The sequence below is a fragment of the Cynocephalus volans genome, chromosome 3 (assembly GCF_027409185.1).
Source record: "Cynocephalus volans isolate mCynVol1 chromosome 3, mCynVol1.pri, whole genome shotgun sequence".
NCBI lineage: Eukaryota > Metazoa > Chordata > Mammalia > Dermoptera > Cynocephalidae > Cynocephalus > Cynocephalus volans.
The window spans coordinates 28,061,351-28,086,750 of record NC_084462.1 but is presented as its reverse complement, the minus strand read 5'-3'; the positions used below and the strand labels follow the sequence as shown (position 1 = coordinate 28,086,750).

Here is a 25,400-nt window from a genome sequence, read left to right as displayed (position 1 = left end):
CAAAAAAATAAAACCCCAAGCCCCCAGCAGCTGCTGCTGCAGCCGTATGAAAAAATAATACAAACTCTTTTTAAAAAATAGATTACACAGAAAGAACCCAGAGGACAGAGGGGCACGAGGAGGGGCCGAGGCTGCTGCAGCCACTGGCAGGAGACTCGGGGGAGAGGCGGGAGGGGCGCTGAGATGAACTTCGGGCTGGGTGCTGGTGGCCGCTCGCCCTGTCTGCTCTGCCCAACCTCCCTCTGCCTGGGCTGCACCCCCAGCAGCTCTGGCTCAGGCACCAGGGCTCTCCTCTCCTGCAAGGGACCCCTCTGCACCCTGAGGCCTGGTACCTACTTCTCACTAAAGTGGCTTTGACAAACAAACAAAAAAGACCCAAAGCAAGAGAAAGGGCTGCTGCCTAGCCCCTGGGGACTTCCGCTCCACAGGGTCAGACCTCTCTCTGATCTGGGCATTTGGGTAATTATCAATACCTGTTGCTACCTAGACAACCCCTGGGGGTGATGAGCCCGACTCCCCATGTGGCTCCTGGGAATGCAGACTCCTGGGAACCTGGCCTCCCCTTCACACATGCCCTCCATGCACCCCGCATGACAGGGCATGGTTTGGAGGCTGCCTTCCAGCCGCCCTGGGGGAGCTGCAGACGGGCAGCATGCGCAGGACGGCTGTTGGTGAGTGGACTGGGCGCCACTCAGGGCCCTCCAGCTCATGCAAGGGGAAGCGAGGGGCGGTGGCCCCACCAAGACAGGTGAGGCAGGGCAGAGTGACAGTGTGCGTGCAGCTGGGCCAGCACTGGGGCTGGGGCACAGGGAGGGTGGGGGCGCCAGCTGCAGGGTGGGAGAAGGCAAGTCAGGGCCTGCTCTGGCCAAGGCCCCACCCCTGGACACCTCCTGCAGAGGAATCTGGTGAGGGTGGATTCTCCAGAGGTGGGGACAGGGCAGCTGGGTGGGCCAGGCTCAGTCGGGGACCTCTGGGTGGGCAGGCAGTCCACTGTCGCCACGCCGGTAGGTCTCCCAGAAGCCCTTGTCCAGCTGCTCCAGCTGTGGGCCCAGTGGCAGGTGACCAGCTAAGTGCATGCGGAGGGTCTCCAGCCAGTGTTCCAGCTTCACGAATGAAGGCCTGGGTGACAGGTGGGGTGGATAGTGGGTCTGGCTCCCATGGGAGCGGCCCCACCCCCAAGGCTGCCCCAGGCCGAGGCCCCACCCGACTCACCTCTTCTCAGGGTCCAGATCGCAGCAGCGCACAGTAATGGGGAAGAAGCTCGGGGGGCAGTTTGGGGGGCAGTAGCGGTCCAGGAAGCCTCTAACATTGAGGCCAAAGTCCATGGTGCGGGGCAGGTAGTCGGGGTCTGCATTCACCCGCCCAATGATCTGTCCAGCACAAGGCCAGCAGTTATTTGGGGGGGGCCCCTCAGCAGCCTGGAGATCTGGGTACTGTCCAGGCAGTTTGAGGGCAGGGGACACTGGGCCTGGCCCCAGGCTGACCACCACAACCCCCCGGGACCAGGCCATCCCCTTGCTGTGGGCAGCCCTGTCCCCAGGAGCCCTCTGGCCCATGACCCCTGCAGATTCCAGCCTGCAGCCTGCGAGTGTGAGGGTGGAGAGGAGCTGCTGCTGCCCACCCCAGACCTACCTCGCACAGGACGATGCCAAAGGAAAACACATCCACCTTCTCATCATAGCTGCGTCCTGCGCAGAGAGACCACTGTCAGCAGGTGAAGCTGGGCCAGGGACCGAAGGCCACCAGAGCTTAGGCTCTGTTCCCACCCCACCAGGTGAGAGCGACCCTTGGGGAAGCCTGAGGGGTGAGGACAAAAGCCCTGGACAGGGAGCTCCAGCCCAGCTCAGTCACTGACCAGCAGCGTGACCTGGACATGGACTCTGTGGTGGCCCTAACAGACAACCATGCCAAATCTCTGGAACCTGTGGACGCTACTTTACTGGAAAAAAAAGTCTTTGTAGATATGACTAAGTGAAGGATCTTGATGAGACAGTCTTGGACAACCTGAGTGGGCTCTAAATGTCATCACAAATGCCCTTCTGAGAGAAAGAAGTCATGCGGAAGAGGAGCTGTTCACGTGAGGACCGAGGTACAGACTGGAGTGACACAGCCACTAGCCCTGACATGCGAGACAACCAGCAGCCATAAGAGGCAAGGGACAGATTCCCTCCTACAGTCCCTGGGACAGGGGAAGTGCAGCTCTGCTGAATTTCAGACTTTCGGCCTCCAAAACTGTGAGAATAAATTTCTGTTGTTTTAAACTACCAAGTTTGTAATAATTTGATCTGTTACGGCAGCCTCAGTTTCCTCATTCGTAAAATGGAAATAATACCATCTACCTACTGATGTTAACAGCAATCTGTACCGTTGCTTTCGTTTCCTGAACGCCAGCAAGGCAGCAACAGTGTAAAAACCTTACCTGATCCTCACACCACCCCTATTTAAGTCTGTTTGACAGGTTAAGTTATTTGGGGGCTATGCTGACCACATTACCTTTGGCCAGTGCTGCTGCTCAGTTGCTCTGAAGCTATGTTTGTGCATCACCTGCTGGGGAAGGACTTTATAACCTGTAGACTGGGCAGACACAGGACCACTGATAACAAAGATATGAAGTGGGGGACAGAGGACGTGTGGGAGGCAGAATCATGGCCCCCAAAGATGTCCATGTCCCAATCCCTGGGACCTGTATATGTGCTACTTTACATGGGACTCTACAGGTGGGATTAAGTTCAGGGTCTTCAGACAGAGAGATTATCCTGGATTATCCAGATGGGCCTAATGTCATCACAAGGGTCCTTCTCAGAGGGAGTCAGGAGGGGCAGAGTCGGGAAGGAGATGTGACCGTGGACGTGGAGGTCCAACAGGACAGAAGATGCTACACTGCTAGCCCTGAGGATGCAGGATGTGGCCTAGGGCCACAAGCCGAGAAAGGAGGCGGCCTCCAGGGGCTGCAAGAGGCCAAGAGTAGATCTGCGCCCCGGCCCCCAGCCCCCAGAGCCTCCGGAAGGAGCGCAGCCTGGCTGACGCTTGGTTTTAGCCCAGTGAGACTGGTGGGCGTTTCTCACCTGCAGAACCATATGACAGTTTGCTATTTAAGCGACTGAGTGTGGCAATGTGTTACGGCAGCCATAGGAAACTAACACAGTCCTAAGGAGAAAGCTGGGGGGCCAAGGAGGTTGGGAGAAGCCAGGGGAGTAGCCTCCCCGGGAGGGTGTGGGGCCAGCCCCGGGACCTGGGGGGCTGGTAGGTCGCCCGCCCACTCACCGTGGATCATCTCGGGGGCCATCCAGTAGGGGTTGCCTACCACAGTGTACCGCTTCTTGCGATCTGGCTTCTTGAGGCTTCGCAGGTCCTCGGGCTGAGTCTTCTCATCAACCATGAGCCGTGCCAGCCCGAAGTCGGCCACCACCACGTTCTTGTTCTGGGAAGATGGGGCATGGTCGCACTGAGACATGACCCTAGCACTGCCTGCCCAGCCTGCCCCTTGCCGGGACCCCACACCAACCCCCAGACAGCCCAGAGAACACACCTGAACCCTGGAGGCCAGTGCAGGGCAGGGACCCCCACCCTGCCCAAACCCCTCTGCTCTTTGCAAACGCAGCTGCCTAAAGCACCTGAAAACACTGGCTTGGCTCCCCTCCCCACACATGGGCTGGACCCTCTGTACTCGCCCCACCTGCTCCCCCCAACCATCCCAGTGCCCCCACTCCTCCCTCTTCCAAGTACTTTCTCCACCTCATCAGGGCACCAGCGCTGCCTCATCTTGGAAAGGAAAACAGGAATTCTGATTACAGACCCAAGTCCTACATGTGGCATGTCACAGATTGTATCTTTAATTCTCCCAAAGACCCAGTGAGGTGTATGTTATTTTTAACCCCATTTTTTTTTTTAATCCGATGAGATGATTCAGGCCTAGAGAGGTTATGAAAGCTGCCCAAGGCCACCCTGCTGGAAAGTGACAGAGCTCAGACTCAAACCCAGCACTCGGTGCCCCTGGCTCTAGTGACTAAGGTGTGTGGGAGCCTCCAGGGCCCACTTGGAACCCCGCAGAGTGAAGGGCTGTCTGCTGTGTCTGCTCTGCAAGACAGGGAAACCGGGGGTGCTCCTGAGAGATGAGGGGAAGGATGGGGACAAACACTGGGCATCAGTGCAAGGCAGGGAGCTGGACACGTCCTCCATAGGGCTTGGGGTGGGGCCTGCTTGGGGCTTGGTGTCCAAGGCCCTGGTGGCCCGGCTACACTGGGCAGCCCCAGGGTTAACAGCCAGTGTTACCTGGGCACCAAGGAGAGGGTGAGGAGGCAGGCCCCGGCCAGTTGGGGTCAGGACCAGGCTCACCCTGAAGGGAAGAACCCTGTGCTGCCTCTGGGATTGACGCAAGCCCGGACAATCACCTGGAGAAGATGCTACAGGGACCGTGCATGGAGCAGGGGCTGGATTGCCCCTCTCCTCTGAGTTCTTTCTGTGTAATCTATTTTTTAAAAAGAGATGGTCTCTGCTGTAGGATCAAGAACCCTGCCCTGGCCCTGCCCACCACACTGCCTTGGGCCGCAGTGACTCCCTGCTTGGTAGTGTGAGCAGACTCCCTGGGAGGCCTGGGCCATCCAGCCTTGCCTAGCTCTCTGTACTCATTACCCACTGCTTCCCACAGCCTGGAGGCTCCTGGAGCTCCCAGGACACTCACAGAGGCTTTGACCCCCACCCCACAGCAAGTGGTATGGCACTTCCTGAGTGTCCATGTGACATTTTTCCTGTGCTGAGTTCACTCGGCAAACACCTATCTGGGGAACCTCCTCCTCTGGGACTGGATCTCCACCTTCCTGTAGTGTGATGAACGGTGTCCTCCCTGCCCCCCAAATTCATGTCCACCTGGAACCCCAGAATGCAGCCTTATTTGGAATAGGGCCTTTACAGATGCAATTAGTTAAGACAAGGTTATACTGGATTAGAGTGGGTCCTAAATCCAGTGATTGTGTCCTTATAAGAGGACACACACACACACACACACATGGAAGGAGGCCATGTGAAGACAGAGGCAGAGACTGGAGTGACACGGCCACAACTCAAGGAACACTAGGGATGGCCAGCTGCCAGGAGAGAGACACGGGACAGATGACCCCTCATAGCCTCCAGAAGGAACCAACACTGCCAACACCTTGATTTTGGACTTTAGGCTTTCTGAATTCTGAGAGATTAAATTTCTGTTGCCTTAAGCCATCCAGTTTGTGGCACTTTGTTACGGCAGCCCTAGGAAACAAACATGCTGCCTCTCCAGCTAGGCACGGCTACTCCCTCCTCTGCCTTCTGTGGTCCCCTCAGTCACCAACCCTCAGACCCCTGGCTTCCTGTCTTTACCTCCCCACTTAAAGATATCCTCCCAAAGCCTCCTCTTTCAGGAACCCTTGACCACCCCACCCACACACACCTAAGCCCTCCCAACTGTAGGTGCTACCTGGCACAGCCAATGGCCACTCTGCCATGGGCTGTCCTCTGAATACCACTATCCTGGCCCATTACAGTTTCCGTGTCACTTTCGCCTTCATCGACTTATTAGACCCTACTAAAAGCCATCAGAGGCTTGGGGCCGCACAGTGAGTAAATGACAGAGCCAGGATTTGTACCCAGGTCTGCTGCCTCCTGACCTTGAGCTGCCTCTTGACCCTGAACTGGAGTGGGGGAGGCAAGCCAGGGAGCTGCAGTTCAGGGAAAGCCCTGACACGAGGCGTATGGTGGCCCTGCTCTTCCCTCTGCCCCCGCCCCTGGGGGCCCAGCCACTCACCTCACGCACCAGGCAGTTGTGGGAGTTGAGGTCCCTGTGGATGATGTTCATAGAGTGGAGGTAGGCCTGGGACAAGGGGGATGGAGGTCAACAGCAGCTGCACCGCAGGGCCCTGGGCCCCGGACACCTCCACCTCCCCTCCCACACCAGCAGGCCGGTTGGGGTACTCTTCCTACTGGCCATTCCCCCCTGCCTCTTCCAAAGCCTCCTGCAGGCTCCGTCTCTAAGTTGCTCGTGGGATCATAGGTTAGTGGTCAAGTACTTCTGAGCGGGGCTGAGTGGCCGGCGCACTCACCATCCCTGAGGCGATGTCCTTGGCAAAGCTCACCCTCTGGCTCCACGGGTACTGGCTGTCCTGGGGGTGGAAAGAGAACGGCCGGCCGGCATGGAGCCAGCAGTGGCAGGAGAGTCATGGGAGAGACAGCAGGAGGGGCAAGTGTCCCAGGGTCTGGTGACCCCTGCTCACTTCTGCTTTTAAGGGGTGTTTGTGAACAACTCAAAAATGCCATTACAGAACTGACTTCATATGCTAAAGGGGAGTATTCCTCTACAATTCCCAATCTGCTTCTTCTGAGAAAAAAAGTGTAGTGGATTGAATAATGTCCCCCAAAACTCGCTGAAGCTCGAATTGTGTCCCCCAAGTTTTATGTATTAGAAACTTAGCCCCCACTGTGACTGTTAAGAGGGTGGGAAATCCTATTATGGTAATTGAAAGGTGGAGCTTTGAAGAGGTGATTGGATTGTAGGACCATGCAGTAGTGAATGGATTAAAAATGGTCAAGGGCATAGTTCTGAGGGCTCTAAAAGAAGAGGAGAGTGTCTTGCTCTCTCTGTTCTCTCTGCTTCCACCATCTTGCAATGGCAGACCCCTGGGTCACTGTCACCACCACCAGATGGACTTTGGACTTCCCAGCCTCAGAAACAGTAAGCAAATAAATTTTGTTTTCTAAATCACCCAGTTTCAGGTATTTTGTTATAAGCAACATAAACGGACTAATACAAAAAGCTATACTTATCTTCTATAAGATCCCATCCTTTTAAGTTTTTAAAACATCTGGACCTACTTTCACAGGCAGACAGTAATAGAAGGGTCAGTGAGGTCACCTGCAGAGTGCCTGCCCTGAGTCACACCAGGAGTTTGGGGCCTTGGTCTCAAAGCATTTGGGGAGACGCTTCATTCTCTAACTCTGTCCCCTTGGAGACCTCAAGCAAGAGGTTTGGAGTGTCAGAACAGATTAGATTCAGAGGTGCAGGGAAGAGGCCTGAGATCTGCATCACTCCTGATTGCAGAATCCCTTCCGGGAAGTTGCAACTATCAGGAGCCCATGGGGCCCACACTCTGGGAAATACCAGGTAATCCAACCTGAGGAAATGAGGACTCAGAGGCTCCAGGAGGGAACGAGACATCGTGCACTTAGGGTGACACCAAAATGGGGCTGGAAGCCAGGCCTGGCTCCTGGGGCAGGGTCTGGCACGAGCACGCCAGGTGGCTTCCCTCCACGCCCCTGATTCTTGAAGGTGGATTTATCATCTTAAAACCTCACAGAAAGTTCTGAATTTTATGGAATGTGCTAAATACTCAAAATGATTTAGCTTTGCCAGAGCTATAAACAAGGGCCCACCACAGATGGGTAGTTGGAAGGTGCTTTTGCTCGGGTGTTTGACCTGTCACAGGTGCGGCAGGGCCCAAGCCCCACAGGATGGCCAGTTGGAAACAGCCTGCCACCCTCTCTAGGCCCCAGCTTATTCCCAGCTTCAGATGAAGTCAGTTGCTCCCCATTTGATTCAGAATCAGGGTTGAGAGGGTCTTTGAGACCCTTGAGGCCAATCCCCACTGAAGAGATGAGGAGACTGATGCATGGAGAAAGAGCTGCCTTGCCCAGGGCCACGCGGTGGGCAGGGGATTCTGCTGGGTACTCACCATGCTCTTGATGATGCCCCAGAGGGTGCCCCCCTTGATGTACTCGGTGATGAAGTTGAGCCTCTTGTCCTTGTACAGCACCCCGATGAACTTGAGCACATTGGGGTGCTCCAGGCAACGCATGACCTTCACCTGGTGGGTACAAACAGGCTGGGCCCAGGGCTCCTCCTGCCCCCTCCCTCCCCACACCTGGCCAGCCATGCTCTTTGCTTGGGCTGCTGCCACCCCCTGCGAGGCCCTCCTAGCAGACACTTTCTCTTCTTTCACACATGGTTCCACCCATGACCCCGGCCACCCCTCTCAATGGGGAAAGGTGTGGGGACCCAGAAGTTGGGTCCAGAGGGGTGACGGTTCCACTCACTGACCTCCTTGAGGAACGTCCTCTGGGTCTCCTCGTCAAATCGGATCAACTCCTTCATGACCATCACCTCGCCCGTCTCACGGTGCGTCACCTGTGTGGGGGACACCAAGGCGTGAAGACCCAGGACAGACAGAGGATCTGCTGTAAGCCCCCCTCCTAGGAGGCCCCCTCCCCACCCCAGGACTTCTGGGGAGATACGTGGACAGCTTCAAGTGCTTCAGACATCGCATGATGCTCCCAGACACATGAGGGAGTGGGACAGGTTAATCCCTTGACAGATGTGGAAACTGAGTCTCTGAGAGGTTTCCTAACAAGGCCCAAGGTCACCCGGTAGGCAGGGAAAGGGGCACTGGGACTTAGGTTCAGGATCCCCTGACCCTGGGCTTTAACTCTGCTGGTCTGTCTCCTCGAGGTCAAATCGCAGCTCAACCAGGGACTCCTCGCCTGGCAGGGGGCCAGGGACAGGTGCAGAGGCATCTGGCTAGCCTGGCCTGCACTTTCTGTATAATCCCAAACCTTCCAGCATGGGACAGCCTGTGTCCCTGTCTGAGGAGAGTGTGAAGCGAGTAAGCAGGCCACAGGCCATGGATGGCATCAGGTCAGCATGGGGCCCCAGGGAGGCGCACTCAGTCAGTCTGGCTTCCCTGCCCTCCCCTCTCCCACCCCAAGGAGCCACCTTCCACCAACTCCTGCACGTAAGGTTTTAGGTCTATCTGCAGTAGGTCCCCTCCGTCTAACCAGCTCAAGGAGACCCAGGTGGAGGAGGGAGCACTGGCCAAGGAGTCTAGGAGCCAGATCCCCCTTCCACCATGGACTCCTGGAGAGTACTGGTGGGGGAGGAAGGAATACTGAGGAGTCTCACCCAGACTGCCCCCCGCCCACCCCGCATGCTCTGTACCTTGATGGCCTGGCCGAAGCAGCCCTTGCCCAACACCTCCCCATGGATGAGGTCTGACGGCCGGAAGATGCGGTGTGGCCGGGAGACCACACGGAGGGATTCAGAGCGACCTAGGTCCTTGCGCTGGGAGGCTGGAGAGGCCAGTGAGCCGGCACCTGGAGACCTGTCGATGCTGCAGCTCCTCCTGGGGAGGCACACAGTCCCTAGTGCCATGGGGGTGGAGGCAGCACCTGGCCAGGGCCCTGCCCCCTTTCTCCTCCACCTGTTGTGCCCCCATCAGTGCTGATCTATATAGTCACCCCTGGTCAGGGACAGGGTGGCACAGCTCAGTCCACCTGGGGCTGCCTGCTCCTCCTGGAACCCCACCTCCCGTCCCAGCCTTGTCCTGATGCCAATGCCCAGTTTTCCCCGGTTCTGCTCTGTCTTCCAGTTTGAGGTCCACTATCACACAGATACCCTCAGTGGGAATGTCTGCCCTTGGCATCCTCTGCTTGTGGCCCTGGGTCAGATGCTTTGTCCTCCAGCACATGGTCTCAGACTTTACAGGACAGAGGCAGACACCCTGCCTAAGATGCCCATAACTTCACCACATAGGCAGTCCCACAGGGTGGCCTGAACTCCAAACGCAGGTGAGGAGGGAACACGTGCCTTTTTAACATCTCGATTTCTTAGAGCAAGGGCTGTTACCCCAGAAGGTGTCTCCAGAAACTTCACCAGGAGTCCCGAGCAGGTCCCACCGTAAGTGCAGTGAGGACCAGGCTGCCTCTGCATTTCTTCCTCCTGTCCTCCTTCTTCCTCCTCCCCAGGTTCAAGAGAATATGGGACCCTCAGCATCTGCTGCCTGGACCTCTGCAGTGGCCGGCTAGCTGTCTCTCGCCAGGAATGCCTCCACCCCAAGTCCCTCCTGCACAGTGGACCAGAGTGGTCTGTATGAAATATATCACTTTGCTGCATCACCCCTTCAAGGGGGCCTGTGATGGGGGGACAAAGTCCAAAGACCCCTCCACATCAGACACCTTGCCATTAGCTTGTGCCTCAGAGCCTAGCCCTCCCCTCCCCCTATGCTCCTGTCATCCTGACCTAGTCGCTGGCTGCTCTGTGAAGCCGGGAGGCTGGCCCACCCTGAAAGGGCTCTGTAATTCCCCAGCCAGGAGCACTGCTGCCCCTTGCTTCCTGCTTCTCACCACCCTTCCTCTTCAGAGTGCCCAGCAACCCCATGCTGGGCTGCTAGTTTGCAGGGCTGGCTCCCCTATGAAACTGCGAGCTAATGAAGGTGGGGCCCATCCCACGGCCAGGGCCCATCCCATGGCCCAGCCCCAGTGAAATCACCTAGATAAGCCAAGGAGCAGGCTGACTTACAAGACAGGCTTCTGCCGGGCAGAGCTGCCCACCTCCCCACTGGGAGTGTGCACTGGGGAGCCCAGAGGGCTGGGCTCAAGCCCCAGCCCATGGCCCAGGGTGTCGTGGGGGTCGTGCTCAAGGGTCAGCTGGAGGAGGCGGCTGGTTTCCTGGATGAGCAGATCAATCTGAGGAGAGCAGGTGTGTGAACAGGTGAGTTAGCTGTGGTGGTTATGTAGGTGGGGTCAGGCATGAAGGCGTCCCTTCCCATCCTGCCCCCCAGACGCAGGATCCATACCTCATCCAGGGGCACATTCCGGATGGGCGTGCCATTGATTTCTAGGATCCGGTCTCCAACGTGGATGGAATTCTTCACATCTGGGCTCATGCAGCCCGGGTCCACTCTATGGGTAGAGCAGTGGTCAGACCAGTGCCCACCTGTCCCCTGCAGCCCCAACAGGAAACCAAAGAGAAGGGGACCAGATCAGGGGTGAGGGGGCAAATGACTCCATGTGACTGGGAGGTGGCAGCTATCCAGAACACTGTGCTCTGGTTTGGCGGGATGAATTCTGTAATCAATTACTGATGTCTGTCATAGGCGTGGCACTGGAGAAATGTGACTGGCCCGCAGGTGTCTGCAACTCCAACTAGAGGTTTGGTTGCTCCCATTAAACAGAACATCGTCTCCATCATGGAGGACAGACCTGTCCTTCCAGCTGCCTGGTATGCTTGGGACAGATGAGTGCCACGAGATGGGTCCTCAAAGGGTCCAGATCCACTGGCTTCCTACCTGACTCCCAACCCGCCCTGCAAGAGGCCAAAGCTCCCACTGCTCCTGAACTGGCAGGAGGGGCTAGAGCCCGCCTGGTGCCACAGCTGCAGGGTGGACACAGGAATGACACCCCCAATTAGTTAGCCCTAAGCTAATTCACAAAATGGCCAATTTGCCAAATTTACTTGCTTCTACAACCCTCTGGTGCTTAGTTACCTGGTTTTCATTTTGTTTCATGAAAGCTCTTTAAAGCCTGTTCACTTTGTCTCTGCCCTACCTCCCCCAGATGGGGAAGGGGGGAGAGGCAGACAGGAGATAGAGAGCTTTAAAACAGCTTCATGAAAAGTCTTCATCATCAAGAGTGTATTCTCACATGGGGGAGAAGCTTTTCCTTACAGGAGAAAGCCAGCTAATAAGCCAGTGGAGGGAAGACCAGAGTTAGAACATCACCATTTTGCAGCCATCACAGTAATAATTGCTACAGGCGAGAATCTTTGATGGATGCTAAAACCATTTGATGAAAGGTTGTTGGGGAACAGGATATTTATAGACTCAAATCTCACAAATGCTGTATTGATTACAAAGGGGGAAACAAAGCCTTTACAGTAGAGGACATAAACCAAGTAATCAATATTAACATCCCTAAAGGGGATGATGACATCATGTGTCCCCCAGCAAGATGCACCTGGAAGGACACAGCCTCATTTCGGTGGTTTCAGGCCAAAAAGGCAGAACCGAAATCTAACGAGGAGGAAACACCAATCACACCCAAATGGAGGGACATCCTATTTAACCACTGGTCTATACGCTTCACAATGTCAAGGTCATGAAGACAATGAAAAACTAAGGAACTGTTACTGATTAAAAGAGACTAGAGAGAGGTGATGGTTCACTACAATGCATGATCATAGACTGGGTCCTGGATCAGGGGAAAATGCCATAAAGGACAGTATTGAGACAATTGGCAAAATTTGAATATGGACTGTGTATTAAACAGCATCAATGTTGAAGTTCCTAAATGTGAAAACTATACTGTAAGACACATTGACAACAATGTAAGAGAAGACCCTTGTTTTCAGAAGAATGGCTAAAGTATTTGGTGTGTGTGTGGGGGGGTCAATGATGCGTGCGACTCACTCTCAAATGATTAACAACAATGTATACATATATGTGCATGTACAAATAAAAGTAAGTCACTATATATTATACTACTTATATCTTAGTAGGTATATCTGTACATGTATATATATACACATATAGAGAGAGACACACATATGAGGGTACTTCAAAAAGTTCATGGAACAACAGAACTAAAAGATAATACAAATCTTTCCATGAACATTTTGAAGACCATTCTTCCACCTTCCACCTAAATGTGGCAAAAAGTTAAAATTGGTGAACCTAGGTGAAGGATGAATAGGTATTCAACGTACTTAATATTTTGGCAATTTTTCTCTAAGTTAAAAAAATTTCAAGACAAAAAGTTGAAAAAACAAAGAATACATTTTCGTTGATACAGGCTTTGCATGGATATAGCCTTAAAACTATATTCCTTAGATTCTCTGTCCTCTCCCTCAGTCTCCTGCTAAAGCAGCAGGGGGCTGGGGCCCAGAAAATCTTTCCTTAAAATGCTGCTATAAACCACATGAAAAGCGGTCAGCTAAAACTAGTTTAAAACAAGCAAGTAAATCTGGTCAGTGGCCTTTGGGGGAGTTGGGCTGCTTCCAAGAAGGGCATGGCTCTTTGCAGAAGTTGTTGAGAAACCAGATGTTGGCTGGAAAGAATGCTCGTCCAGTGAGGCTGGCAGGGAGGAGTCATCACTGACTCTCTTCCTTCCTAAAATTCTGCCCGGTTTTCAGGGACCGGCTGGGGCCTCTGCCTCTGGGGACACCTACCTCGCATGGCCCTTTGGTAAGAGCCCTTGGTCTGGGAGTTTCCTCGTCTCCCTCCCTGGCCTGTCTGCTCACTTGTGAACAGAAACAGCTGCTGGCCTGGCTGATGTCAAGATGGGGGTGGAGACCCAGAGTAGAGGCCAGCATCAGCTTCCTTCCCCAGGACCACCTGCCCTTCTCACCTGTGCCGAGGTGTGGTGCCTACTATCTGCCAGGTGTACGAGAAATGCTCACTGAATCAAATGGAAGCTGGCACTTGGCTCCCATGCCCAGAAGTGGGGACATTTAAAACTACTTCTCAAGAAGTCAATGAAGGCTTGAGAGACATCTTAGAAGGCTCCTAGGTATCCAACTCACTTGTTTTCAGACAGACCCCAAAGTCAAGGGAAGAGAAAGGAGCTGCTCAAAGTCACACAGTGTGTTAGCAGCTGGGCTGGCCCTTTAATCTGTAGTCCTTCTTGCATCTCAGATGTTTTTTACATGCTACAGAATTTTCTTTAGGGACAATCTGCTAGTATCAAATCTCGGTTGCCTGTCTTAACATGTCTTTATTTTACCTTTATTCTTGAAGGATATTTTCTTTTTCTTTTTTTTTCTTCCTTAAAGAATATTTTCATAAAATAGAGAATTCTAGGTTGATGGTTATTTTTGCTCATTACATTAAAAACAGTATTTCACTGATTTCTGGCTTCCATTTTTTCTATTGAGAAATCAGCTGTTAATCTAATTGTCTTTGGAGGTAATTCTGTCTTTTTTTCCATGGCTACTCTTAAGGTCTTTTCTTTTGCTTTTGGTGGAGTACAGTTTCACTAGAGGTGTCCATGCGTAGATTTCTTATTTTGCCGTTTGGGATTTACTGGACTTGAGTCTGTGGATTGGTGTCTTTCATCAGTTCTGGGAAGTTCTGAGCCATGAATATCTTCATATCTTGCCTCTCTCCCATTCTCTGTCTCTTCTCCTTCTGGAGCTCCAAGTAGATGATTATTAGATCTTCTCACTCCGTCCTCCATGTGTTTTTACCTCTCTCTCACAGTTTTCAACATTTCATTTATTTCTCTCTTTGGTTGTTTTGGTTGTTTTAAACTCCACTCTACCATTAAACCTTTGCAATGAGATTTTCATTTTAATAATTATATGTTTCATTTCTAGGGGTTCTATTTGGTTCTTTTCCAAATTTACTTGCTCTTCACTCATTTTTAAGCATCTCTTACTTATTAAAACATACTGGGCATAACTGTCTTCCACTGTTTTGGCCCACTCCTGTGTCTGCAGGATCTGCAGCCTTCCTGCTGGCTGCTGCTCACACTGCCTTGCCATCTGAAACATTCAGTGATTCTGACTGAACTGCTCATCTTCCTTGCAACACTCATCTCAGCAAGTTTTTTTTTTTTTTTTTTTGGTAGTTGGTAGGTACAGGGATCTGAACCCTTGACCCTGGTGTTATAACACCATGCTCTCACAAAGTGAGCTAACCAGCTAGCCCTTATCTCAGTAAATTCAGTAAAACCTGCAGGTGGGTTTTTCCAGAAAGGATCCATGCCTGACTCTCTCACCACCAACTGGGAACCACTTTAAACTGAATCTTTGCAAGTTTGTCCTGAGGTTTTTTCAACCAGCCAGGCATACGAGTTTGGTTTAGAAATCTGAGTTTGTGAATTCTCTGGGAAGATCCTCCCCGCCCCCTACCTTGCATTCAGGTTCAAAGCAGACAGTTTATTTTGTAGTTCTGAGAGCGGTGGTGGGGCAGGGGGTGGGTGGCTTATGGAAGGTGTGGTCTATTTCTTGTTCACTCTCACCCTGAGTGCCCTTTGTTCCAGCTTTCTGGGGGAGAAGGCAGTTCTCTCATTAAACTAGCTTTCTTAGGCCCAGGCATAAAAAGACTTGACAACAGAAGCAAGTTAGCTTTGCTCTCAAGGCACAGCTGCCTTCAGTGTCCTACTGACAGCCCTGGGTTCCCTCCTTCATTCATTCCTGACCTGGTTGCTCCTCTTTCTTATTGGATCATACATGAACTAAAGAATGTTCTTATATTTTATCTGGCATTTATAATGGTTTCCAGAGGAATGACTGGACCAGGCACTGGTATACCAGGTTATCAAAGCTGGGCTCCATCTGCACCCATATGCTCACCCATTCTCAGAGACCCTGGTCCTGGAGTCTGCCACCCACCACATCAATGGCCACAGCCATACAAGCTGTGGCCTCACCAGGCTGGCCACTCACCCCTGGACGCGGACGGTGTGGGAGTGCTCTGTGCCACAGCCTGGCGGGCCGTGAGGGGGGTCGATGGAGACCGAGAGGCCACGTTTGCCATGAGCTGAGGCTGGGATGGACACGAAGGTGACTGTGTGGGGCAGGTGAGAGCCAGGGGAGTCAGGCAGGATCTGCTTGATGACGGGGGTCACCACGGTCTGGCAGTAGCAGTGTCCACTGCAAGAGCCGGCAGCGGTGGGGACCCAAAGAGTGGGAAGAAAACAGTGTCAAGACATTCACCAGCATCAGCACTCCCTTCAAGCCCCCAGCCTCTTTTCTACTCCCCTCCTTCCCTTCCTCCTCCCTGAAGGGATGGACTTAGCTGACTGATGGCACTGGGAGCAGGAACTGAGCATGCCAGTCAGCCCTCATCCCTCTTTGGGGCTCCGTCATTCTGGGTTTGTCTATGTCTGTGATGCTGTAAGATGGCCAAGACAAGGCCTGGGGATAAATCCAGTTCAGGAGGAAGTCATTAAAAGCCCATTTGGGATCAAGCCATTCTGTCCTCTAATCCAGCTTTATCAGTGTTGTAAAAGAAAGAATTTGTCTGGTCTTTGTCCATGGCTCCTGGGAAAGAGCCTCTAAATCTTTGGGACAGGAGCATCTTTTGTTATTCATGATCCCCTCAGACTATGCCTGAGTTTATGTGAGATGACTCAGCTGGTGTCTGGTCACCATGTGATTAGAGGGTTGGGGCTTTCAGCCAGCCCAATCTCCAAGGAGGAGGCTAGGGACTGAGTTTAATAATGTGGCCCATGATTCAATCAGTCATGACCACATCATGAAACCCCAATAAAAACTCTGGATGCTGAAGCTCAGTGAGGCTTCCTGGTTGGTGAACACATGGTGTGCCAGGGAGGGAGGAAGGTGTCTCTTCACTTGGCTGGTCCTGAGCTGTCCCTCTTATTTATTTATTATTATTTTTGCTGCTGGCCAGTATGGGGATCCAAACCCTTGATCCTGATGTTATTAACACTGTGCTCTAACCAACTGGGCTAATTGGCCAGGCCTGAGCTATCTCTTTTGTAATAAAGCTGCAATCCTAAGTGCAGTGCTTTCTTGAGTTCTGTGAGTCGCTTAGCAAATCATCGAACTTGATGGGGTTATGGGAACCCCTAAATCTGTAGTTAGTTGCTCAGAAGTGTTAGTGGCCTGGGGATCCTTGAGCTTGCAAGTGGTGTCTGAAGTGAGGGCAGTCTTGCTGGGGACTGTGTCCTTAACTTGTGGAGTCTGCGCCAACTCTGATGGCTAGTATAAGAGCTGCATGGCAGTAACACACCAGTAAGAAAGCTGATGATTGAGGCTTTGTCAGTCTGACTCCTGTGTCTTATTTCCCAATCATTTCTACGCTGAGGAAGGAAGGGAAGCATTCACATGTGTCCTCTCAAACCTTACCCCACAGCAAGGGCAAGGGCCTTGGGTGTGGGAGAGCCAGTGCCCTTGCAGACCTGTGATACAGGTGGCACACCAGGCTCAGACAGGGGCCCAGGCACTCACCAGTACAGCTTGGAGTGCTCCACCAGTGTGTAGGTGTCCCCGTCACCAATGAAGGTCCCACACGTGAGGCAGATGAAGCACTCGGGGTGGTACTTCAGCTCCCCGGCCACCTGGTGGGAGTGAAGGGGACAACCCAGCTCAGCAGCCCCTTCAGCCCCCACAGCTCCTCCCCTCCACCCCTCTCAGAAGGGCAGCCCCAAACAAGCTGTAGGGACCTGGCTGGCCAGTGGCCAAGCTCCTGGACATTAGCTGGTGCTGCAGAAAGGGGGCTGAGGGATACAGACATGCAATCAGGCTCAAGAAGCATGGGGAGATCAGAGAACCAGTGAAAAGACGAACAAGAGATGACAGAAGAGAGACCTGGGGCAGTGCCACCATGAGGACACACCCCAGGGGAGGAGTGAGAGTGGGGGAAGGGTGCTCACCATGACCAGACCCTTGGTGATGTGCTCCGAGCACCCATGGCAAGACTCGCCATAGCGGGCCCAGTAGTCCTTCTTGCAGAACAGCTGCCCATCCTTCTCGTAGTACTGGTGTGAAAGGGAGGCACTGCATTCACAGCACCTGTGAGGATGGGGGACGGACTGAGGACGGCCCACCCCACCCCCTCCCCTACACCTGGGCCTTGCCCTAGTCTATGGACACCTCTTTTAAGAATTAGAAAGAGGTGTGCCCTCTGGGCAGCAGAAGGCTAGCACCTGGGCACAGGGCTTGGCAAGTGGAGCCAGGGATGGATTTGGCCCCCCACGGCTCTTCAACCGGATGCCTCTGTGCAGTGCACAGCCCGCACAACTGCCCACGACAGTTCTGCACCCAGAGCTTCTGGGCCACCCGGGTTGGGGGGGGGGGGGTTCACATCTGAGCCCTGACCATTGTCATGCAAGTAAGATGGCCAAGGAAGGGCAGGCGACTTGCTCTTGTCACCCTCAGGTGGAGGTGGAGGGAGGAACAGAATCTGGGAGTCCAGGACTCAGGTGGTGGGTAGAGAGATCTGTGGGCCCCACTCTTCTAGTGGGTGTCCTCCTTCTCCCCACTTCCCTTGGCCATGTGCAGGCAGCTCAGGCCAGGCACTGTGGGTGGCAGTGACTTTCATGTTTTCTTGGTTAAATTTACCTAATCCTCACAGGCCACCATGAGGCAGGTATGGCTATCCTCTTTTTAGAGGTGATGAGCTTCAGAAGGTCTAACCTGCCCAAGGCCCCACAGATGGGTGCCACAGGCCCCACAAAGCTACTCCCTTTTCCACTAAGATACAAGGGAGGAGTTCAGCTCAGTATGGACCAGCCAGGATTGCAGTCAGACACAGGATCTCCTGGTTTCCTAGATCTCAGCAGCCCTACAGGTGCTGCCAGTCACAAGATGAAGGGGGCTCAGGGGACAGCTCGGCATATCCCTCCACCCTCCCTCAGGAAAGCAGCCACACTGTATGGAGCAGAATCCCCAGATGTGTGGGACAAGGCTGGGGTCCCCCTGCCCCATCACTAGGGGCTACCAGGGAGGCCTGGCTGGTGGGGCCTCTGAAAGGCTGATGCAGAGAAATGACATCCTGGCCTCCAGATGCTGTACCACAGGCCAAGAGCTAGACCTACAAGCCTGGCTTCTTTCTACCCAAGCATGCCGGTGGGGTGACCAGTGGCCCTGCTCAGCCACGATGAGCGGATGGATCCTCAGTGAGCTCACAGGGCATGAACCCCTCTGGGTTTTGGAGAGTCCGAGGCAGGGTTTTGGAGAGCCCGAGGCAGGGTCTTGGTGTCATGGGTATGTCTGGGCCAGAGCACACACCCATGCAGAGAACAGGCTGGGGGCTCCATCCAGCTCTGCTCAGGGTCACACGGGGACAGGGGGACCCAGGCTCTCTCTGCAGGGCAATAATCCAGCAGAGAGGTCAGGTGGGTACTGGGAATGGGTGAGACAGACCTTCCCCCAGGGCGGCAGGGAATCCTCTGCCATTCTGGGGCCACACATGGGACCACTCACCAACTCCTTATTAATCTACTGGAACTAAGGAAAGGGAGGACACCAGCAAGGAGCTGGTGGGACACTGTCCCTTTAAGAGGATCCAGCTGGTTCCCCATTGTCCGTAGCCTGAGGGGAGGGGCTGGGGCCAGGGAGCACAAACACCAGGGTTCAGAATCACGTGGGTGGGGGTGCATCCAGGAAGGCAGGCCTGATGAGCTCCCCCTATGGGGGTGGGAGTGCGGGAGGAGGGCCTCGGGGAAGGGGCAGCAGGCTGGGAGCCAGGACGTCATGGCCGCTGCCCCCATGCTCTGGCAACAGCCAAGAGCAGGGGCCTGGTAGGGGGCAGGGTCTCACTGTGGGTTGGGAGGCCACAATGGGGGAGGCCGCCAGAGCACCTCTAGGGGCTCTAACCTACCTGGAGGTTTCCAGTGACTCGCTCTGCGCCTTTCCACCCACCACACACGGTTTCAGTCACAAGAATGTCGCAGGTGTCTCCCCATCACTCCTGGGTGGGTGGGGGCTCAGAACAGCTGCCCCCCTCCTGGGGAGGGGCTGCTCTTCTGCCTGGAAACTCCTACTCCTCCCGCACAAACATTCATCTCTGCTGCCACTCTCAGCCGCAGCCAGGGAAGGCCCAGTGATGACTCATTCACTCAAGGGCCACCACTTCCTTGAAGTCTGCTGTGTGGCCCCCTCCCCGCCCCCATGCAGCTGCACCACCAGCCTAGGCCTGCCCACCAGACTCTGCTATTAACCTGTGGGCTCCTGGAGGCCCTAGGCCAGGCACCCCTAGGGCTTGTCCTAGAAAGGAGCACGGGGCTTCCTGTGGGCAGCCTGCTCCTGCTGTCACCTGCAGCTGCCCCAGGGCACCCAGCGCTGCCTCCATCCCAGGCTGGGGCTCACTGGCAGAGGCTCAGTGGCTGACCTTTGCAGATGGAAAGCACACAGGTGCCCCGGACCCTGTCCAGCCCCTCACCCCTCAGGTCCCCATCCAGCCAGAAGCCAGAGGAGGCAGGTGGGGTGGGACAGGCCTGGCTCTTCGGAGTGCCCCACACAGGCCACCTGTCTCCACACAAGATGTCAAGAGAGCTATGCCAGGTACTGAGGGTGTGCAGTGCTGGCCCAGGGCCAGCCAGGGAGGAATTCCTTGAGCGTCATCCTCTGGTCCCCCTACAGGGAACCCCTCTTCAAGAGCAAGAGCGACGGAAGACAAAGCCAGGGGCCAACAGAAGGGAGGAAGGTGCTGGGAGGGCAGGAAAGGGGTGCTCTGGAGCAGAGGAGGCTGGGCTGGGAGACAACGGTCACCTCTGCAATGATGGGTGTGAAGTGTCCCTCCCAGTGGTGCCTCCCACCCAGGGCCACATCCCTGGACCCGAGGGGTGAAGAAAGAGCAAATGAAGGACTAGCCTCATGCAAGACTGTACCAGAAGGGCCAGAAGTCTCGGCAGCGGCCCGTTCCCCACCGAAGGTCAACTGACAGAGACCAAGGAGTTTCAGTTCTGCCCCAAAGCCCGGCCCCATGTGGGTCTGTTCCAGTTTTCTCCAGTGCCAGCCCTCACCCCAGGGGCCCTGCCTGAGGCCTGGGACAGGTGAGGAGGGGGCTCTCCACTTACTTAGCCCCTCTGAGGAAGCGGCTTCTCTTCAATGCTGAGACCAGCATCCTTTGCAGGGGGCCCTGGAGCCTAGGGGAGCACGGGGGCGGCCTGACCAGCTGCTTCCCCATCCTACTGTGGGGGCTCGGGATTGGAGGCTGCTGAGGGTGGGGCTAATGTGGCCACACTACACGGGAGGAGGACGCAGCAGTGTGGGTGCGAGAGGACTTGGTCTGAGCCTGTGGCAGGAAGCAGCTGAGGTGCCTTCTGCTTGGGCTTCGGTGCAGGTGGGGAGGGACGGACCTAGGCTCTGACCCCAGGCGGTGAGGCTATGGCCAGCACTCCACCCTCAGTCCTGCACCCTGCCCCTCCCCACAGGCACCCCGCATGCATGCTTCTTGGCCCCTGCCATGACAAAGGCACTGGGGACTTGGGCCTCTCTGGGGACAAGGACAAACTAAAAAGCAGCTGCCTCTTCCGGTGCTATCCCCAAGGGAACAGAGGTTGACTTCCCATGGACAGTCTGTCCTCGCCTGAAAGATCCCCCAAGGAAGGGGAGCAGCATCCCTGTGCAGGCTCCAACCCCAGCCAGCTGCATGCTCACCCCTCCTCCATGCGCCTGGGGCCAGCACTCCAGACTGCAGGGAGGTGTTTCCAGAGCTACGGCAGCCCCAGGGGAACTCCAGAGGTAGCAGCTGGGCCAAAGGGAGGCCAGGACCACTCTCGGCCTGGCTATAATCTTCCAGGGGGTGGAGCCCACAGAGGGTGGGACTGTCAGAACAGAGAAAGGGGTGAGCCCCAGGGTGGCAATTAACCCCCAGTGCTAATGCCAGAGGCATCCCTGGGCTGGCACAGCCCTCCCACTGTGCACAGAGGGCATAACGTTCTTCTCCAGGCAGAACCTGTCCTCCTGGCTCAGTGCTCCTACAGCCCCCTAGGCCACCTGTCACAACACCTACAGTCCTGCCTGTCGCACCAGCCTGGGACTATCTCAAGGGCAGGGCCCTTGGGGCTGGGTAGCATTCAAGTCATGAAATTCACAGCAGACGCACAGCCACGGGCACCTGCCACAGTCCCACAAGGCTCTGTACTCCCCATGCTGGCTCCCCCTTACATCTCCCCAGCTGCTAACTCCAGTCCAGCCCACTGGCCCCTCGCTGTTGCTCAGACTCAGACCTGCCAAGCACATGCCTCCCTCTGGGCCTCTGGATGTGCTCCTCACCAGACCCCCCAAACGCAGCCTCTTCGCTTCCTTCCCTCCATCCTTCGCTTACACACCACCTCCTCAGAGCCCATCTCCAGCACCCCACACCACGGGTTTCATTGCCTGTCTGGCCCACTAGAAGGCAGGGACCCTGTTGGTCTGGGAGAGGCAGGGCTGGGGCTGGACTGAACCAGGCCACCTGGGTTTGGGTCCCAACTACTCCTCACTTGCAGTGAGACTTGGGGCAGTGACTGAACTCTGCACCTCAGCTTCCTCATCTGGAAAATTGCTTTAATAAACAGCACCTACTTCTTGGGCTGGCATGCGGGGGCCTAGCACGGAATAGGCGCTCCATGGTTAGTTGCATGTAACTGACTCAGGGACCCCAGGAGGTTCCAGCAGGAAGGGCACGCGGAGGGGCACGGAAGGCAGGGGGTGCAGCAATCATGGGACCACCTCCCCCCATCCGGGAGCAGAAGAGCTGGCTGGAGGTCATAGGCCCCTCACAGCCTTGTCTCAACCCTCATGACTGAGCACCTTCAGAGGGATAAGGGGCCCTGGAACAAAGGTCTCAGTGCTATCAAGTGAGGTCTGGGATGGGCCCAAAGCCTTGGAGCTCAGGGGCTGGTGCTGGTTCCCCCTCATGGCACTGAGATGCTTCCAGAGGGAAACCCAGCAGAATCCAGAACCTGGGCCATCCCTCCGAAAGTTACGTGCCCAGGCAAGAAGCGACCCCTCTCTGAGCTATTTTCCTAACCATCATTGGGGGAGGATGCTGTTAGTCTCCCCTGGCTTTGGGGGCTGTTGGCAGAACCATACACTACTGGGCCAGGAATGGGTGTGGAAGCCACGACGTGGAAGCTGTGGCTCTTACTGCCTGAGAGCTCTCCCTCATCGTGGGACCCTCCTTGTGTCCTGCCACACCAGGGACTGCATGTACATGCCTCTCCCCACTGTCCCACCTGGGGCCTCACCCCTCTCCTGGTGATGCAGGGCAGGCCACTCCAAGGCTAGGTACAGCACATCTTGCCCTGCTGCCACCTCCTCCCCCTGCTTCTGAGGTTGCACTCCTGGTCCTCCCCCATGTTTCTCAAAGCTCCTTCTCCCTCCCTACGCCAGGCACAGGGGCCCCCAAAGTTCTCCCCTTGATTCGTCTTGGCCCCATCACAAATCCCATCCACCGTCCCAGCACCACCTCTGCAGGGTCATTCTCTCTGTCCATCCTACCTCCAACTGCACTCAGACCCGTGCAGCTAGCTTGGGCAGGGTGTCACCATGCTGGAGAGCTCATGGCTCCCCCAACTCAACACAGGCATAACTCAGCACCAGCCCGCTCTCTGACTCCACCAGTCAATGGACCACCACCCTCCCCAGCACCCAGAATAGAAAACCAGACCTGCCACTGGCCACTCTGACTCCCCAGCCCAAAGTCCTCACCTCTTCAAACTCTGCAAGGATGTGGAATGAGAAAGACGCAGGTTTCAGTCCCAGCTCTAGCTGCTGCCACCTCCAGCAAAGTACCTGACTTCTCTGAGCCTCCATTTCACACATGCAAACTGGGCAAACGTGGCACCCCATACGGTGAGAGTCTAATGAACTAACATTAAAAGAGTACTTGGTAAACAGTGGCTAATATAATACTTGCCAAATATTATCCCCTCTATATGTGAAATCCTCTCCACCCTCAGTCACTGTCCTAGTCAGGCCTTATGAACTCAGACCCCCGAACTCTTGTGACGGTCCCTTCCCTGCCAAGCTACCACATCTGCCCACGGGGATGGCATTCTGCGACAGGTCCGCCTGTGCTGCTCCCCGGCTTTCTTCTGGCTCCTGATGGCCTTTAGAAGGTCCATATCTTGGCATTAAGGGCCTTTCACGAACTGATCTTAACTCTGCCTCCTGCTTGCATCCCCTGACTCACTCTGTTACCTCAATGGGCTGCACATCCACCTCCCTGTGCAGGTAGTTTTCTCTGCCTGGTGAGAGACCTCTTGCTCCCCGAAAGCCTCCTTCTGAGCACCTGATTTGGAACCCCAGGTACACTGCCTCCCTCTCTTGTGGCCCCACCAGCTAGTGTGGGCACCGTGTGTTCATCTCACCCACTGGCTGAGTGACTTCAGTCAACAGAATTAACTTCTCTGTGTCTCAATTTTCTCTCTGGCAATGTGGAAACACATTATCTATTTATGCAAACTGCTTAGAACAGTGCTTCACTCTTATAAAATGCTAGAAAATGGTAGACATTATTCTTAAAAAAGAAAAAAAGGAAAAAATCCAAACTTGGTCAGAAGCCTAAAACAGATCCCAGCAGTCGGTGCCCCGACCCCTACTGGGTCTCTCACCTCCCCTCCTTTATGGCGCTTTGCCCCCCTGAACTTTACCGTTCGCTGATTACACCGGGCCCTCTGCCTGGAATTCCTTCCCACCACCCTTCTCCACCCAGGAAATCTCACATCCTTTCAGACCCCTGCTCTGGTCCTATATAGCCAACTCCAAGGCTATCCCCTGCACCTGGCTTCTCAGGATGGTCCTACTGGTTACTGGCCCACCTTTGGGTCCCCATGTATTCTGCTTTGTCCTCGGCCTCAGCCCTGACCCTACTCTTCTCCTGCACATGGGTGTCTGTGTCTGGAGGCCAGGGCTGCTCTTACTGGGGTAAACATCTTCACAACCAGCCCAGGGCCCAGTGAAGGTGGCTCGGCTTCATTCAAGGCCTGGTGTGTCTTTTCCCTCCCCCAGAGCATGGGCACCCAGAAGGCAGGAGAATGCTGCCCCTACTCCCTCCACTGGCCTTGGTGCCAGCAAGGCCTTGGTAATACTGACTGAAATGCAGTCTTTCCCAACCTCTCCTTAGAGATCTAAAATGACAAAACAGGAAGGCCTTTAGGGATCTTCTAGTCAAAAGGCCTCATTTTACAGATGGAGAAACTGAGGCCAAGGATTCCCTGGAAGTCACAACCAGGGACAGCAGCAGGAGGAATATCCAGGTCTCCCAGATTCCTCACCCAGCTTGTCCTCTCTGGCATGCCTTGCTTGGGGCAGCAAAAACCTGGGGTGCACCATCCTACCTGAAGCAGTCTGCATGCCAGTCAGCATTCAGGGCCTGGAGGTACTGGCCGTCATAAATCCTCTGGCCGCAGCTCGCACACACAGGCAACTCACTTCCTGCAGAGGTAGAAGGGGAGTTGGGAACCATTCTTGGGAGGCACGGTTTGGTGTAGGCCCACACTGTCCTGCCGACCCCACATGTACCTGCACAAATCCTCATGCACCCAGGCTGAGCAGTGACTGTGACAAGCAGGAGGAGAAAAGATGTTGGTCTGAGAGTCTTGCTGAGACACTGGCTAAGTTACCAAGCCACTCTGGGCCTCAGTTTCCCTACCCGTAAACTGAGAAGGAGGATCAGAGGTCTACCCTCCAGCAACAGCATTCTTCAACTTAGGGTCTGACACGGCAAACGGGGAGAAAGCAAGCACTGTAATTTAGAAATAAGGCAGTGGGTGACACTCTTGTCATAGCCCCCTTTCCTCTCTGTCTGCACAGAAAGAAGTGCTAAAAGGGCCCTTCAAAGAGCAGGGACTGGATAGGGCTGGGATGGTGTGTCCTGAGCTGAAGCCCCCTGGGAGGGAAAGGGCAGGAAGCACAGAGGTTCTGGCCCTGAGTCTTTGTTATGCCCTGGCCTGATGAGGGGCCAGGACTGCAGGGCCAGGTACTCCCAGACACCTGCTCCAGGGAGGCCTGGCACCTCCTCAAGACGGCCCCTAGGCGTGCTTAGTCATCCCTGGGGCTTGGCACCCTTGGAGCTGGTGGGCCCTGGGAAGATGCCATACATCTGCCCCTCTCCAGTCTGGGAGACTGACCCCAGAGAGGGCAAGGCTACCTGACACAGCCAGACTCCAAGGCCATGGTCTGCCCCGCTGTGAGGATCCAGGACCTA

At 55.0% G+C, this 25,400-nt stretch overlaps 1 protein-coding gene across 1 annotated transcript; it reads right to left on the bottom strand.

Moving 5' to 3' along the window:
* Window positions 1-771: 771 nt before the first annotated feature.
* On the bottom strand, window positions 772-24,659 carry LIMK1 (LIM domain kinase 1). Its single transcript, XM_063089991.1, has 15 exons — window positions 24,532-24,659; window positions 17,134-17,272; window positions 16,709-16,818; window positions 15,182-15,388; window positions 10,593-10,698; window positions 10,316-10,482; window positions 8,957-9,140; window positions 8,063-8,149; window positions 7,698-7,829; window positions 6,072-6,131; window positions 5,777-5,842; window positions 3,265-3,421; window positions 1,633-1,688; window positions 1,213-1,370; window positions 772-1,119 (listed from the first exon to the last, which is right to left on the bottom strand). Exons 1-15 carry the CDS (start codon window positions 24,657-24,659, stop codon window positions 957-959), a joined length of 1,920 nt encoding a protein of 639 aa, XP_062946061.1. The 3' UTR covers window positions 772-956.
* Window positions 24,660-25,400: the final 741 nt, after the last annotated feature.